Source organism: Thalassophryne amazonica, chromosome 9 (assembly GCF_902500255.1).
Source record: "Thalassophryne amazonica chromosome 9, fThaAma1.1, whole genome shotgun sequence".
In the NCBI taxonomy this organism is placed as follows: Eukaryota; Metazoa; Chordata; class Actinopteri; order Batrachoidiformes; family Batrachoididae; genus Thalassophryne; species Thalassophryne amazonica.
Genome location: NC_047111.1, coordinates 37,355,289 through 37,369,388, shown reverse-complemented (window position 1 = coordinate 37,369,388; position 14,100 = coordinate 37,355,289). Strand labels below are relative to the sequence as shown.

At 41.9% G+C, this 14,100-nt stretch overlaps 1 protein-coding gene across 1 annotated transcript in view; it reads right to left on the bottom strand.

The window, feature by feature from the left end:
* Positions 1-1,779: 1,779 nt before the first annotated feature.
* Positions 1,780-14,100, bottom strand: part of LOC117516991 (histone-lysine N-methyltransferase, H3 lysine-36 and H4 lysine-20 specific-like) — a 134,715-nt gene continuing 122,394 nt past the window's right edge. Inside the window, 8 exon segments of the mRNA XM_034177885.1 lie at positions 1,780-2,539; positions 3,267-3,468; positions 6,344-6,373; positions 6,376-6,411; positions 6,413-6,453; positions 8,334-8,475; positions 10,552-10,668; positions 10,987-11,109. Coding sequence (XP_034033776.1) covers positions 1,818-2,539; positions 3,267-3,468; positions 6,344-6,373; positions 6,376-6,411; positions 6,413-6,453; positions 8,334-8,475; positions 10,552-10,668; positions 10,987-11,109 — 1,413 coding nt within the window. The 3' untranslated portion in view covers positions 1,780-1,817.

Below are 14,100 nucleotides of genomic sequence, written 5' to 3'. Positions count from 1 at the left end.
AAATACTTTATTGTTGTTGAGTTGATCAATGAAGACACAAAAAGTCACCCTATTTTATTATTTTAGTTGTATGATTGTCCTGCATGGAGTCAAATTATTGGAGCTCCTTGTTCTATTTTTATGTCATCATTTAGCTTTTATGATTGAGTGCGTTTTCTCTCTCTTTTGAATAGTTTTTACTGTAATGGTTTAAAGCACTTTGTACTGAAAAATGCTAAATAAATATGGATTTCCTTTGGTCTGCTGCAATAAATTTGACAGGTTCCTACTCCAGGTACAGACTGTAAATAAAGGTGGACACCATGAACCCATTCACTTACTATCTGCAAAAATCAAGCCAAAATCAAGCTAATGCTGGCACTTCCATCTTCACAAGAGAGAAGACAGAGACATATTAGCCTAGTTTCCACCAAGCGGTCTGACTCGGTACGGAACGTTATTTTGTGTGTTTCCACATTCAGATTTAAGGACAGGTACCAAAATAACCAACCCGTACCGTGCTACATTTTGGGCACCAATAACAAAAGCAAGGTGCTAACCAACTGCTGTCCACATGGGCTCATAGCAACAAAGGAACACGTCGTCACGGTGCGACAGCTTATGAGCTATACATCCTGACGAAAATATACGTGGCATTTAAATATCCACACAACTAGGAATGTTAGCGAAAAGCAGCCAAGCTTGGTCAAACGAGGAGGCACAAACTTTTCTGTTGATCACTGCGGAGGAACAATCTGACATCACGCTGCCCATCGCGATGATGTGCATGTTGACATCTACCACGATCCACCTACCAAACAAAGAGTACCCCTGGCAGTGGAAATACAAGCCAAGCCATTCTTAACTGTTCTGAAATGTACCATATGGACCTGGACCGCTCTGTGGAAATGAGGCTAGTTTCTACACTTTCTTGTCCTGTTGTCCAACTTTATTTACAGTCTGAGATTCCAGGCCAGACAAAACTTGTTCACCAAGACTGGCAAAATGACTGGTTCAACTGTTTTTGTACAACAGATTTGAGTGAAACCCTGGATGCAAATGAAAAGTGAAACTATTATTATGATAGATGCCAGTTTATAACAGGAACCTGCTGCCAGCTGGACTTAAAGTCGATAAAGGCCACGCCCACTGTTTGAGAATTTACGGTAGCTTCCGACGGCCAAATGCCAAGTTGTACTTCAGTGACTGCAGCCGTAGGGGAACAGCGGCAGTGTAACTCTTATTTGGCGCTCTGACGGTGGTCACAGAGTCTTTGTGAGCACGTAGCACCGACACGCTGTTTCTCAAATCCATTCCACATCTGCAGACAAAAACATGAAGCTTTCCAGGTGGACCTGCTCACACGTTTGACTCCTGAAATTAAACAAAGCAGCACATCTGTGAAATTGGTCGAAATGTGGTGAAAAAAACAACAACACATAAACCGAATGTGATTAAAAATCCAGAGTTTGTGTGTCAGTTGTAGCTATTGTCCGATCTCTGATATGAAGGTGCAGTCAACGCCAGTGTGTGCAACATCCCTGTTAGTCCCTTTTATAGCTACTGTGTCCAGGCGTCAGTGAGCACGGACGGATTATTACAACAAAACTGAAGTCAGTCAGTGAACCTTAAGCTATGTTCTCATTATCTCTGGGGTGTTTTTTTTGTGTTTCTTCAGTTTTGCCTGAAGAATTGCTCCGTAACGCCGCCTGCTTATTGAATGCAGACAGGTGCAGCTCCGTGTGTAGTGGCACTGGGTCTCCTCAGCACTCGCTGTCCCACAGTGGGGACGTAGTACGAGATCCAGCTGTTCGTGTTCTGTGAGGGTCCAATGTGCATCAGTCCTCCTCTTCCTCTTCCTCCTCTTCTTCATCATCATCACCATCATCATCATCATCATCATCATCCTCTTTGAACTCCAGGTATTCCAGGCCCACATCCTCCAGCAGGGTGTCTCCATCGTCCTCATGAGTGTCTGATTTCTGCCGCCCTACGCCGCCCTCTTCCACTAATTCTTCCTCCACTTCTGCCAGCAGCTCCTCCACGTCGTCCTCTTCATCCTCCAACACATCCCTTTCCTCCTCATATGAGGAGATGGGCGAGTAGTGTGGCAGGTCAAACATCTGAGGACTGCTGGGAGCGTCGGAGCTGCTGGGGGGAGGTGACGCGGCAGGTACAGGAATAGTGATTGGTACTGGGATAGAAAAGGCAGGAAATGACTCAGCAGAGCAAATTCCAGAAGGGCTGCTGATCTCCTGGTCCCTGCTGGAGGTTGGGTTCAGGGCTGTGGTTGTGTTGGGAGAGGTGGAGGTGATGATGGCCATGCCCAGCCCGGAGGTCAGAGCTCTGGGTTCAGGCTTGTACTCTCGGATCTCCCCCGGCTCCAGTGGGTCAGGCCCACAGGGGTCGTGTTCGCTGCAGCAAAGTTTGCCATCCAGCTTGGAGATGAAGAGCAGACCGTCACGGTGCTGACTGCAGTAAGAACTCGGACACATCTCGCAGAAGGATGCCGCCTCTTTGCCACAGACGTCACACTGATGCCACGGACATTCCCAGCGACCTACCGTCCAGAAACAGCCAACAGGAAAGCAATAATCAAAAATAACACTCCACAACTGTGTCCTGACCCAAATACCCGACCATGTGGATTACAGTTGTAATGTTAAAACAAGAAAGATGATAAAAAAAACAATGTGGGGTATTTTGTCAGTTCATTGGTTGTGATCCTGAGTTTCTCTTGGACCTTCACAACAAGTGTTCATGAATTCTTTGGTGTTAATTTGAGCCTTGTTCCTCAATGAGGTGACATCTGTTTGGTTCCAAGCTTCTTATAGTTTTGTCTAGTACTGTATAGTTGCTTGTGGTACTATGAACCTTTCTGAGATGGGTACTAAGATGGAACTTGACTTGTGGAGATCCCACGGAGATACAACATACAACTGCTCGTGAAGCCTTGGCTTAATTCTTACTGCTCTAAACTGGAAAAAAAAAAAAAATCACCACCACATATACCACAGCTAACCCAGAATTTTACTAGTCATTCAGAACCTTTAAGAAGTCATTGTATTAATTCCTGGAATCTTCCATGTTGTTTGAAGAAACGTTCATCAAGGTGCATGTAAAGTAAATAAAGTAGATATCCCTACTGTCTTACCACATATGTGCAATATGGGAAAATTTGAATATTTTTGCCAAGAAGTGTGCAAATGTATGCCTGGATTATGTCATTTGAATGTGTGAAAGTGACATTTGACTGAGGAACTTGGTGGCGCTGCGGAGTCACTGACCTGCTGGCCTCTTGGTGAGGTTGAGACAGTCAGCGTGGTAAACTTTGGGGCAGCCAGGTCTCTTACAGGAAACCATCTGTCCTCCGTCTCCACAGCTGAAACACTCGTCCTCCCTCTCTTTGGTCACCACCACCTTCTTCTTCCTTTTGTGATGACCCCTCCTCTTCAGTTTGCGACCTTTGTCATCAGACGGAGGGTTGTTCTGGCAGAACAGAGATTGCTGATTTTACAAGAGTGCCCTGAATGACCTCGGCACACAAGGATACATGCTTTAAAGGTCATGACCTCGCATTTCAGTGTTCATTTCAAGCGCTTTTTCCCTCCTGTGCATCCTACAAAATTTTTAGTGTGAGGTTTCCAGAAGTTACAATACCTACTTTAACCGTGGGGGCAGTATAACTACAGGATGAATAGTAGGAAACATAAAGAAGAAAATACTCAATAAAATGGTGATAGAAACAACATATGTTTCCAAATACAAACCTGCAACTTCACAGTGATGAATAAGTTCAAAAAGCCTCATTTCCAGGGCAAATTAAGCGTGAACCCAGAGACTCTCTGTTATTGTTACTTTGGCTCATTCTCTGTATTAAAGGTGAGGTCAATCTGAGAAGTGGACTGAGTCCTGGTCATCTTCCCTCTCTCATCAATGGACACATGGGGTGTGGCCAGGTAAATTGGTAAACAATTTAATGTTGATGTTTTGGGTTTACAGTTGTGAGACTGCTGTAAAAGGTTCCGCTCCAACAAGTGAAAACAACAAAAAGAAACAGTTTCTGCACTAAGTCCTTCTGTTACCTGGGACCACCATCACCCAGGACCTCAAGTGGGAGCTGAACGTCAGCTCTCTCACCAACAGAGCACAACAGAGGATGTACTTTCTGCGGCAGCTAAGGAAGTTCAACCTGCCATAAACAATGATGGTGAACTTCTACACTGCCATCACTGAGTCCATCATCTCCTCCACCATCACCATCTGGTACTCTGCTGCCACTAAGGACAGGAGCAGACTGCAGTGTATCATCCATGCAGTAGAGAAGGTGATCGACTACAATCTGCCATCCCTACAGGACCTGTACACCTCCTGAGGCGAGCAAGGAAAATTGTGGCCGATCCCTTTCACCCAGGACACAAACTTTTTGTCACCCTCCCCTCTGGCAGACGTCCGCAGCTAGACTTAGAAATAATGCCAGAGAGCCCATGTACCGTGCCTCCCACCACTCCCACAAAGTACAGATTGATCATCCCTGCACTGAAAGGTGCTGTATGTGTATGTGGAAAGGTGCCTTTGCACAGCCCCATTCCATTATTCTATATTTATTTGGCAGTGAAAATAGTTTTACTCATTTGTCTATTTGACTCCTTCACTTCTTACAGAAGTATTTTTTTTCCTTTTTATTTTTATTGTTGTTTATGCACCAATGACACCAGATCAAATTCCTTGTATGTGAGAACTTACTTGGCGATAAATTCGATTCTGATTCTAATCTGATTTTTGCAGGATAAATCTTTGGATAAGCTGATATTGCCTTCCACTGCATTGTAAAAGTGTTTCTGGCTTCATGCTGTTGTCGAGTCACTGAACCTAGAGTCCGAGTTGAGTGGAGTCCCCAGTGTTCCAGTCCAAGTCTCTAAACAAGAGTCCAAGTTAAGTCCCAGTTATCAGAGTCAAATTCTAAAATGAGTTTCAGTGCTCCACTCTGACCCAAATAATAACTGTATCATTTTTAAACCTCAAACGGCACTGATCCACCTGCATTTCTTTGACGTTCTACACACTGGATGTGCTCGTCTGTCAACAAATGTGCTTTTCTGGGCGCATCTTTGAAATATGTCAATTGAACTTCAATGAAAATATTGCAAGCAGCATTTCCAACCACGTTAAATTAAAAACTAAATGAAAGATCAATTTTATTAAACACTACATCAAAGGAGAACTTTAAAACACTGTACATACATTTTCATTTTTGTTTTAATAAACTTAAAAATTTTACTGCATCCTGAGGAGCATCATGCAATCCCATCATGCAATGAGACAGTATTCTGTTAGTTAGTGATCGAAAGTCTATCATTTAATGATAGTAATAGCACACACACACACACACACACACACACACACACACACACACACACACACACACACCCACACACACACACACACACACACACACACACACACACACACACACACACCACAAAAAGGTGAAATTCCTTCATATATGAGATGATATTCATACTTATCCCTGCTGAGATGTGCATCATAACTTAGCAACTTTTATGAAAAAAGTGACACACCAAAAAACCTGTCAAAAAGAAGACATATCAAACCTAGACGAGACTCTCCTCTGTGCGTTCCAGCAAAGGTGAGACTATATTTCAACGTCTGCGCCTCTTAACATGTAACTGGTGAAGCAAAAAGGCAGCAGTCTGTGCATGTAGTCACTCCAATCACAGTCACTGAAGCTTCTAATTCCACCAGTAGTCACGGGTATCTTGATGGCTTCCCTCAGTCTGCTCTAGTCAGATTCACCATACTGAGTCACAGGCTTCATGTTTCTGAATTGTTGTAAATGAACTGAAAGCAACATTCTTTGACTTGGGAATTTTGGGCTTTCCATCCATTAGTTTGTCCAAAGTCAAACATGTGATGATTTAGTTGTGTTATATTACAGGAGAACTGAAATTCATCCTTTATAGTTTGGTATTATTATTTAATTTAGATGTTACAGAGATGTTCTCAATTTGAGATGAATACATAGTTATTTAATAACCTTTTGTATAAAGAAAGATTTTTTTCCACTTGATACCACAGCATAACAAAAACCTGTTCAATAGTGGCAAGTACTTTTACTATGCTCTTATATAAGTGTGGTGGTAAGATTTAGCATTTTTTTAATGTATAGTGTGGCTGTTATTGGCAGTTTCATTCATCCATTATAAGAACAGTACATTTGACTGTAAAACAGAAAAAATATAACAGAATCCAAGTGTGTCACAGCTGATAATTTAGTACTGAGGAGGACTGACAGGATCCAGTACTTGATACAAAATGTGTCTGGTCTTTGCACTTCACCCACCTTTGGCCTGACACCCAGAAAACCGCTGCAGAGTTTGGTGCTCCACATTTACAGACAGCGTCTTCCCGTTACCCAACACTCCAGGTTGTAGTTGAAGGTCAGCTCCGTGCCTGATTATGACACACAAAAACACATTCTACAATCTGAGGAATCCAACAGCTACCATTAGCTCACCTTTACTCACGCGAACTGAAAAAATACTGAGCATTCTGGGAAGAGAATTCTAAAATGGCTTTGTGCTAAAGAATGTATCATCATTTGTAAGCAGCTACATTTAAAAACTTTGCAGTAACTTCCACTTTTTCTAATTGCTTTGCGTTCATAGTGACCACATAATGTCAGACTTAAAGCCACAATTGTGCAAGCGATTGTCAAAATTAAATTCACCCCATGTGGTCTCTGAGAATGGTGGGTCTCGCTGAAGTAATCACCATATACATACAATACCTAAAAAATGCACGTTTAAATAATTTTTTAAAAATTACTAACGTAATGTATTTACATTGACATACAATTTTATCAGTTTGTTCATATATTACATGACATTGGGGAGCCAAGACTTTGGTGAACTTATTTCTAGCACCAAAACAGTTCATCCACATGTATAAAGGTGCATTTTCAACAAAGATTTAGAAGAATTTTTGAAAAATGCATTCAACTGTTTTCAGATTAGAGCCAAAATATTTCTAAATACAGTGTCTTCACAGTATGTGAAACATATTCTGAAAGTTGAGATTCCTCTGAACAATTGATATGCAACACATGGGCATTATACTAAAATACAAGTACCTTAAAAGGGAAAATACTGAAGGTATGTTAAAATTGAGAAAATCCCTTAGAGCTCGCGGAGGGTCCACTAGTCCTAACCTCTTTATATTATTTGATGGTGTATATTACAACCCCAAAGTGATTTTAAAGTTCACAAATAAATGTAACACTTTCAAATAGTTAACAAACCAGATCTAATTTTGTCCAATTTACAAAAATAAAGTATGTGATTCTGTTGACATACACCATTAATCACCTTTAATTGCACTGTTGTCTATAAATTTGTTGAAATGAAAATCAACAAATAATGGTAATTTACCATAATTAAATGGGTTTTTTAAAATTGTCACACTTTTGTAACATTACTTAACCTACTTTAGTGCAACATATAGACTATCAAATGTAAAAACAACTTCAACATGCTCTCCTTAATACTGGGACTAGTGGGACTAGGGTTCTAAGGGTTAAGGAGGTTTAATTGTCTTGGGAGTGCACGTGCACAGTGGGGGCACTGTTTTCACTTATGTACATGTGAGGAAAAATCTAACAAAAGGTTTGATCCTGCTTGGACCCAACTCGGTGGAATGTTTCAGAGTCAACCAATGATAAAACTAATTGATACAGCAGGGAACAGTAGGGTTGTGTATTTAGGGAGGCTATGTGTGTGTGTCATATGTGTTGGAGCATTGCCATGGTTACTGTTAGGCACAGGTCAGTAAAAGCTGACATACATAGTCAACGGTCCTTCAGACACAGGTCAAATTGAAGGTCATAACTGTTTAATCTGAATGGTTTGGAGCCATTACGGATTAAACATAGAGGAGGTGCTGCACCGTGATTGTGAATGCTGACCTTTAATCCTGCAGATTTATCTTTGATTTTAACCGCCGTTAATCCTGTTTACTGGTGTGTGTTGGGAAGGGTTTGTGTAAGTGTATGTGTGGGAGGGCGTTGCATGTGTTAGGGTTGTGGGGAGCATTTAAATTAGTAGTTGTGGACGTGTGGTAACGAAGAGGTTGTTTATGTGTGTGTGGCACTGCCACAATTAGTGTTGCAAGGCAACAGGCAAACTGTACATAGATATACACCTACATACAAACATACATACATACATACATCTGACTTTATATATAAGCTCATTTTTTTCCAATTACAAATTGCATTGTTAAGGTTTATTATTCATTTAAACATGTTTTATTTAAGCAGGAAGATGAGATCTCACCTGCAGTGACATCTACGAGAGCAAAGAGTCCCACACGAGTGTCTCCGCTGACTGTCCACTTCTGGGTCTCACAGTTTGGTTGGCAGCAGTGGTTCATGAAGCGAGCTTCATTCCCCTTTGGTCCGGCATCGATGATCCGATCCTAACGTACACACACCCACACACACAGCAGAACTTGAGACGGTTTTCATTTGATGCAGATTCTCTATGATGTTTCACATTCAAACACACACTCACACAACGTCAGTGTGCTGACATGCAAAGCACCCAAATGCACACACAGAGCAATTTGGGGATTAAGAACCTTGCTTAAGGGTACTTTGGTGAGTTACCCTGTGTGAACTGAACAAAGGGTCGTCTGGTCAGAAGCCCACCTTGCTAACATCCAGGCCTCCACCACCCCATAAACACATAAACATAAGACTCCATCGGCAACTTATACACTCATAAAAATATTCCAAAAAGGTATAGTTTGGACTATCTATGACTGAATTCTATGGAGTTATGGGGTAAAAACAGCAAGAATGGTGACAAAGGTCAATTTTGGCTTGTATAGGGGTCAGAAGTTTTTGGTAAAAAGTGATGCAAATTATTACTTGAGTTAATAGGGTTTAAAAAGGGATAGTTTGGACCAAGTATCATGCTTAGTTATCACGTTACAGGGTAACGTATGTCACATGTCATAGAATCCAATGGACATTGAGCTTGTTGACATTACTTTGGAAACCAAGCATTCAACACAGACAAAACTATTCCATTTATTAATCCAATTAGCTCAACTAATAATTTGCATCACTTTTACTAAGATTGAAGCATTTAACTTTTGACCCAGTACAAACTGAAATTGACCTTTGTCACCATTTTGGGAAAATGAGGCGAACGAGAAACGTCATGTCGGTAACTGTTAGCCTACACAGCTCACCAGAGTAGCTACGTTCTCTCGCCTGCAAAACCGCCTCGACACTTTTGTGGTCCGGGTCATAAACAAACACATGTCCACTTTCCACTGCATTGTCACTTTTTCTTTTCTTTCGTATTTTCACTTTGTTTGCATGTAATTTGCCCAAAATCTCAGAGAAAGTGCTGTGTTTCTGTCCCTGGAAGCAGAGAAATTACATCATATGTAAGTGCCCGCTTTAGTGCCCGCCCTCAAATGAGACTGTACTGCCTAACTGACCCCTACATGGCTGCTTATTGAAAATTCAAGTGGCCAATCAGTTTTTTTTCAAAAGAGTTAATGTCTAAAGGCCCACTGACACGAGCATGTCTTTGATTCATGCACTAGCACGACCTGTGTCGTGCTGGAGAGCAAACTTGTCTTTAACGGGTGCAGACAGGACACCAGAGGGGCGCCGGTGCGTGCTATTGCGCACAGAGAAATGTCGTGCTACGTCGCGTGATCTAATCTCCAACACGACGTGCAACTTGTCAAGTGGCATAAAGAAGACGTGAACAGAGCGAGTGGTGACGTCAGCAGATTGCATCAGAGCGCAGCTCGTCTGAAGGATTATAACAAGAAGTTAAATCTGTTATAAACATACTTTAACAGCTGCACACAAGAAGGAAAGAACACACAACTGTTTTATCAAGTCATGACAATGTAAACAAGACAACTAATTACCTTTTTAGACGGCTCAAAATGCTTTCTGCGGGTAGTTAGGCGAACGGCTCCGGCTTCAGCCTTCTCTGTGATTCAGAAAGTGATTTGCAGAATTGGAGTCACTGACCTGCTGGCCTCTTGCTGAGGTTGAGACAGTCGGTGATTTGCAGAATTTGCAGAAAAAAATGATTAATCCTCCATGAAATATTTATTTTATATATGCAGCGTCCAGTGCAGAGTGCGTGGCAGCCGGTAGAACAAACAATGGCGTCCAGCTGGGAACACAGCGGGTGGGATCGTCACGACGACATGCGTGCTATTGCGTGAGTCTCAGGCATGCTCGTGTCAGTGCACCTTAAGGAGTGTCTGTGCTGAATTTGGTGCTTGTATCGCCATTTGAAGGATTGTTTCAGTTATTTGCTGCACTAGTACTGATTACTACCAACTCACCATGCTCCCAACTTTGAAACAGTTTTGCTCAAAATCAGCAACAGACCAAAAACAAAACCCCACTGCTATATGAGCGTGTAAACAAACAAACAAACAAACAAACAAACAAACAAACAAACAAACACTGACTTCGACAATGACCATGTGGAATTTGGCTCTGAGTTTTACCTTGTCCAGAGTTAGCATGTAGAAGTTACAGATGTCGTTCTCCTGGGCGTGTCTGATCCGCGATCTGCACTCCTCCTCGTCAATCATCTCACCTACGTACTCACTCACAAACTGACCCTGAGGGACAAACACAAGAAGTGTTTGTTAGCTGTCGTCTTTAGTGGACTCGCGTGCAGCTTCAAAAGGACCAAACCCAGGGTGTTTCAGCACATCATTGACTGAAACAGTGTCTGAAACATTTGTTTGTTTGCTCACAACCATTTGAAATGGCTGGTTTGCTGGAATCACTGATAATGTGACAACTTAACTGACAGCACGTGTTCTTATTTTGTGTTGTCACAGCTTTAACAGTGACCAGCACCGATGTTAAGACGCGATCACGGAGCAGACAGCAACAGCAGTGGAGTTATATCATAAAAATCTGCATGTTCTTACCTTCTTAATGTCGTGGACACAGCGGAGCCCCCATCCTCTGGACAGGGTCCTGAAGATCTCCACCTGACTGTACTGGCGTTTAGTAAAGGCCTGGTTGAGACAGTGCTCACCGGCTGGACAAACCTGCAGGTTCAGAGGGAAAGTGGAAAAATGACATCACACATACTTAAAGGAGACTCGGTCATAAATGTTCAAGCACAAAACAACAGCACATCTTATTTCTGCTGCATGTCACCAAACCGCAGCTACTCCTGAATGGGTGCTGAAGTGTCCATGAGCAGGACATGACACCTCTAAACTGCCCGGTGCTAGATCAGGTGTGAAACCTCTAACCTGTGATTGGTCCAGAGCCTGGAAAATTATCCACTTGGGTTGGTGGGATCATGAACACGGCAGCGACTGTAAACACATTCAGAGCCGTGTTACCTAGAAAAAATGCAACAGGAAGTGTGTGTTCCTCAATCAACTAATGAGGTCTGAAGCATCACTAATGTCTTCTTCTGGCTGCTCTCGACCATTTGAGCTTCCACCATGGATTCAGGATGGATCAGTGTATTGATACGGCACGTTTGCTGCTACATTCAACATCTACTAGTCATTACAGCTGAATTACTGTCGTCTGCAGCGGAAGACGGCAGACAATGACATCAAACACGCCAAGTTTGGCAGTGTCTCTGAAACACAATAATTTATTAATTGAAAGGCCACAGCGATTTAGCATTTTCATAATTTTACATTCGATGACCAGACAGTGTCTGTATACAAAGGCAGAAGCCACCAAAAAGGTGAAATTTTGACATGCTAGGACGTGGATACTACTGTCAAAACCTGTCTGGTTTCTGATCAACAGAAAGTTTGAAATTATACCAAACTGATGAATATGGAACATTCCTGGAAAATTATACAATCTTTAGTGAAAACTAGAGACATTCTTCATGAAATGCTCTGCGCCCAGTATTATTTTCCATGCAAAGTGCAGTAATATGTACTTGTATGGGGTGGGTATTTGGTTGAAGCCTTATGTGCTTGATGTAAACTGGGATATACAATGAAAAAATTGGAGACTGGCATAATATTTATTTAGAGGATGTGACAAACAGTGACCATAAAAAGTCGGTCACGGTCGCCAAGCCTTCAAAACAAATGCAACCACTGATGACCTTGAAATGGAGGTCAAGGTCACCGGCCTTCGAACCCATGTGAAGTACTCCTCCAAGGCATGTACCCACCAAGTATGAAGTTTCTATGAGCAAAAAGTGCCGAGCTATGTTGTGGCAAAGGATTTGACAGTTGTGACCATTGGTGACCTTGATGAAAAGTAGGTCAAGGTCACTGGCCTTACCAAATATTAAGTTTCTGTGAGCAATAGGTGCCGAGCTACGTTGTGGCGAAAGATTTGACAGTTGTGACCACTGGTGACCTTCAAAAGTAAGTCAAGGTCACTGGCCTTCAAACCCATGCGAAGTACTCCTCCAAGGCATGTACCCAACAAATATGAAGTTTCTGCGAGCAGCAGGTGCGTAGCAACGTTGTGGCGAAGGATTTGACAGTTGTGACCACTGGTGACCGTGAAAAGTAGGTCAAGGTCACTAGCCTTCGAATCCATGTGAAGTACTCCTCCAAGCCATGTACCCACCAAATATGAAGTTTCTGCGAGCAAAAGGTGCCGAGGTACGTTGCGGCGAAGGATTTCACAGTTGTGACCACTGGTGACCTTCAGAAGTAGGTCAAGGTCACTGGCCTTCGAACCCATGCAAAGTACTCCTCCAAGCCATGCACCCACCAAATATGAAGTTTCTGCGAGCAATAGGTGCCGAGCTATGTTGCGGCGAACGAATTGCGGCCAGACAGACGGACGGACGGACAACCTGGATGCTTATATGACCTCTTATGAAAAAAAGAAATACGGGAATATCCGGAAAACTTTTTTATTGGTGCTTAAAAAGTTAACTTTAGTGATGTTACGGCATCATTTCTCTAAGGAATTTCCTACCATATCTCACGGCAAGTCATGATTCAGTAGCACGAAATATACATTAATCTATTGGTTCATGATATCGCCACGAAAAGTGCCTCATTTTCGTAACGGGAGCACAAATTCATTCTAACACATAAAAGTGAAGCGGGGGTCAGGGTGGTTATGGTTAGGGTTGGGGGTAGGAGTAGGGTTAATAACAGTGAGTTAAAAAAATCCCCGTCACAAAAATTTGAATCATTTCGTGATGGGAGCACGAAAAAAACAAACAAACAAACAAACAAAAAAAAAAAAAACGTGAGACTGGGTTGGGAATTTCACACAAATTATTCACATTTTGTGAATATATAAAACCAGGTGACTCTGTATAGATGTACACAGTGGACGTGTTTCTCCATTGTTAAAGATAAAGCAAAATCCAGTTTGTCCTCATCACTGTAGCAAGAAGGAAAACAAAATTTATTTAACTTTCGATGACATGTACTGTCAGTGTGTACGACTGCTGGTACCGCAGCCAACGCTGGCAGAATTTTCCATCATCTTCTCACTGAAAAAAAGGGAACGTGGTTTGTCGGTGTCAGTGGTGGGCACACTTCCGATAATCTGATAACAGATAATTATCGAAGATAATGTTTTCATTATCGGACTATCTTTTTTAGATAACTTTATAAACCATCATCTGACTAATTATCTTCCAATGAATTGCCGTCCGATAATTTTTAGACCGATAACGTAGTAAACCAAGCTGAACAGTGAAAAACATTTTTAAAACTTAAAAGCAGTTGAGACAGAAGAGAGCTGTTTTCAGAAATCTATCCTCTGTAGGCAAAGGAGAACTGGTGACCCCCCCCAAAAAAATCACTTCCTTTAACACCATACTGATATAATCGCAATATCACCCAAGTCATCCAGAGGCATACATTTTTAACTTATGGTTCAAATTTTAACCTACTCATTTTGGACAAGTTATTTAAAATTACTGTCATGTCTGAAGTTTTATAAAGTGAAAATATCAGATATATGTTTTCGTTTTAAAGTAATGTGCTAATTTTTAAGGTTTTGTGAGCACATGCTGTGCCCGGCAGCAATGCATTATGGGTAGCATAAGGTAATCTCAGATGTTCACGACAGGACAAATG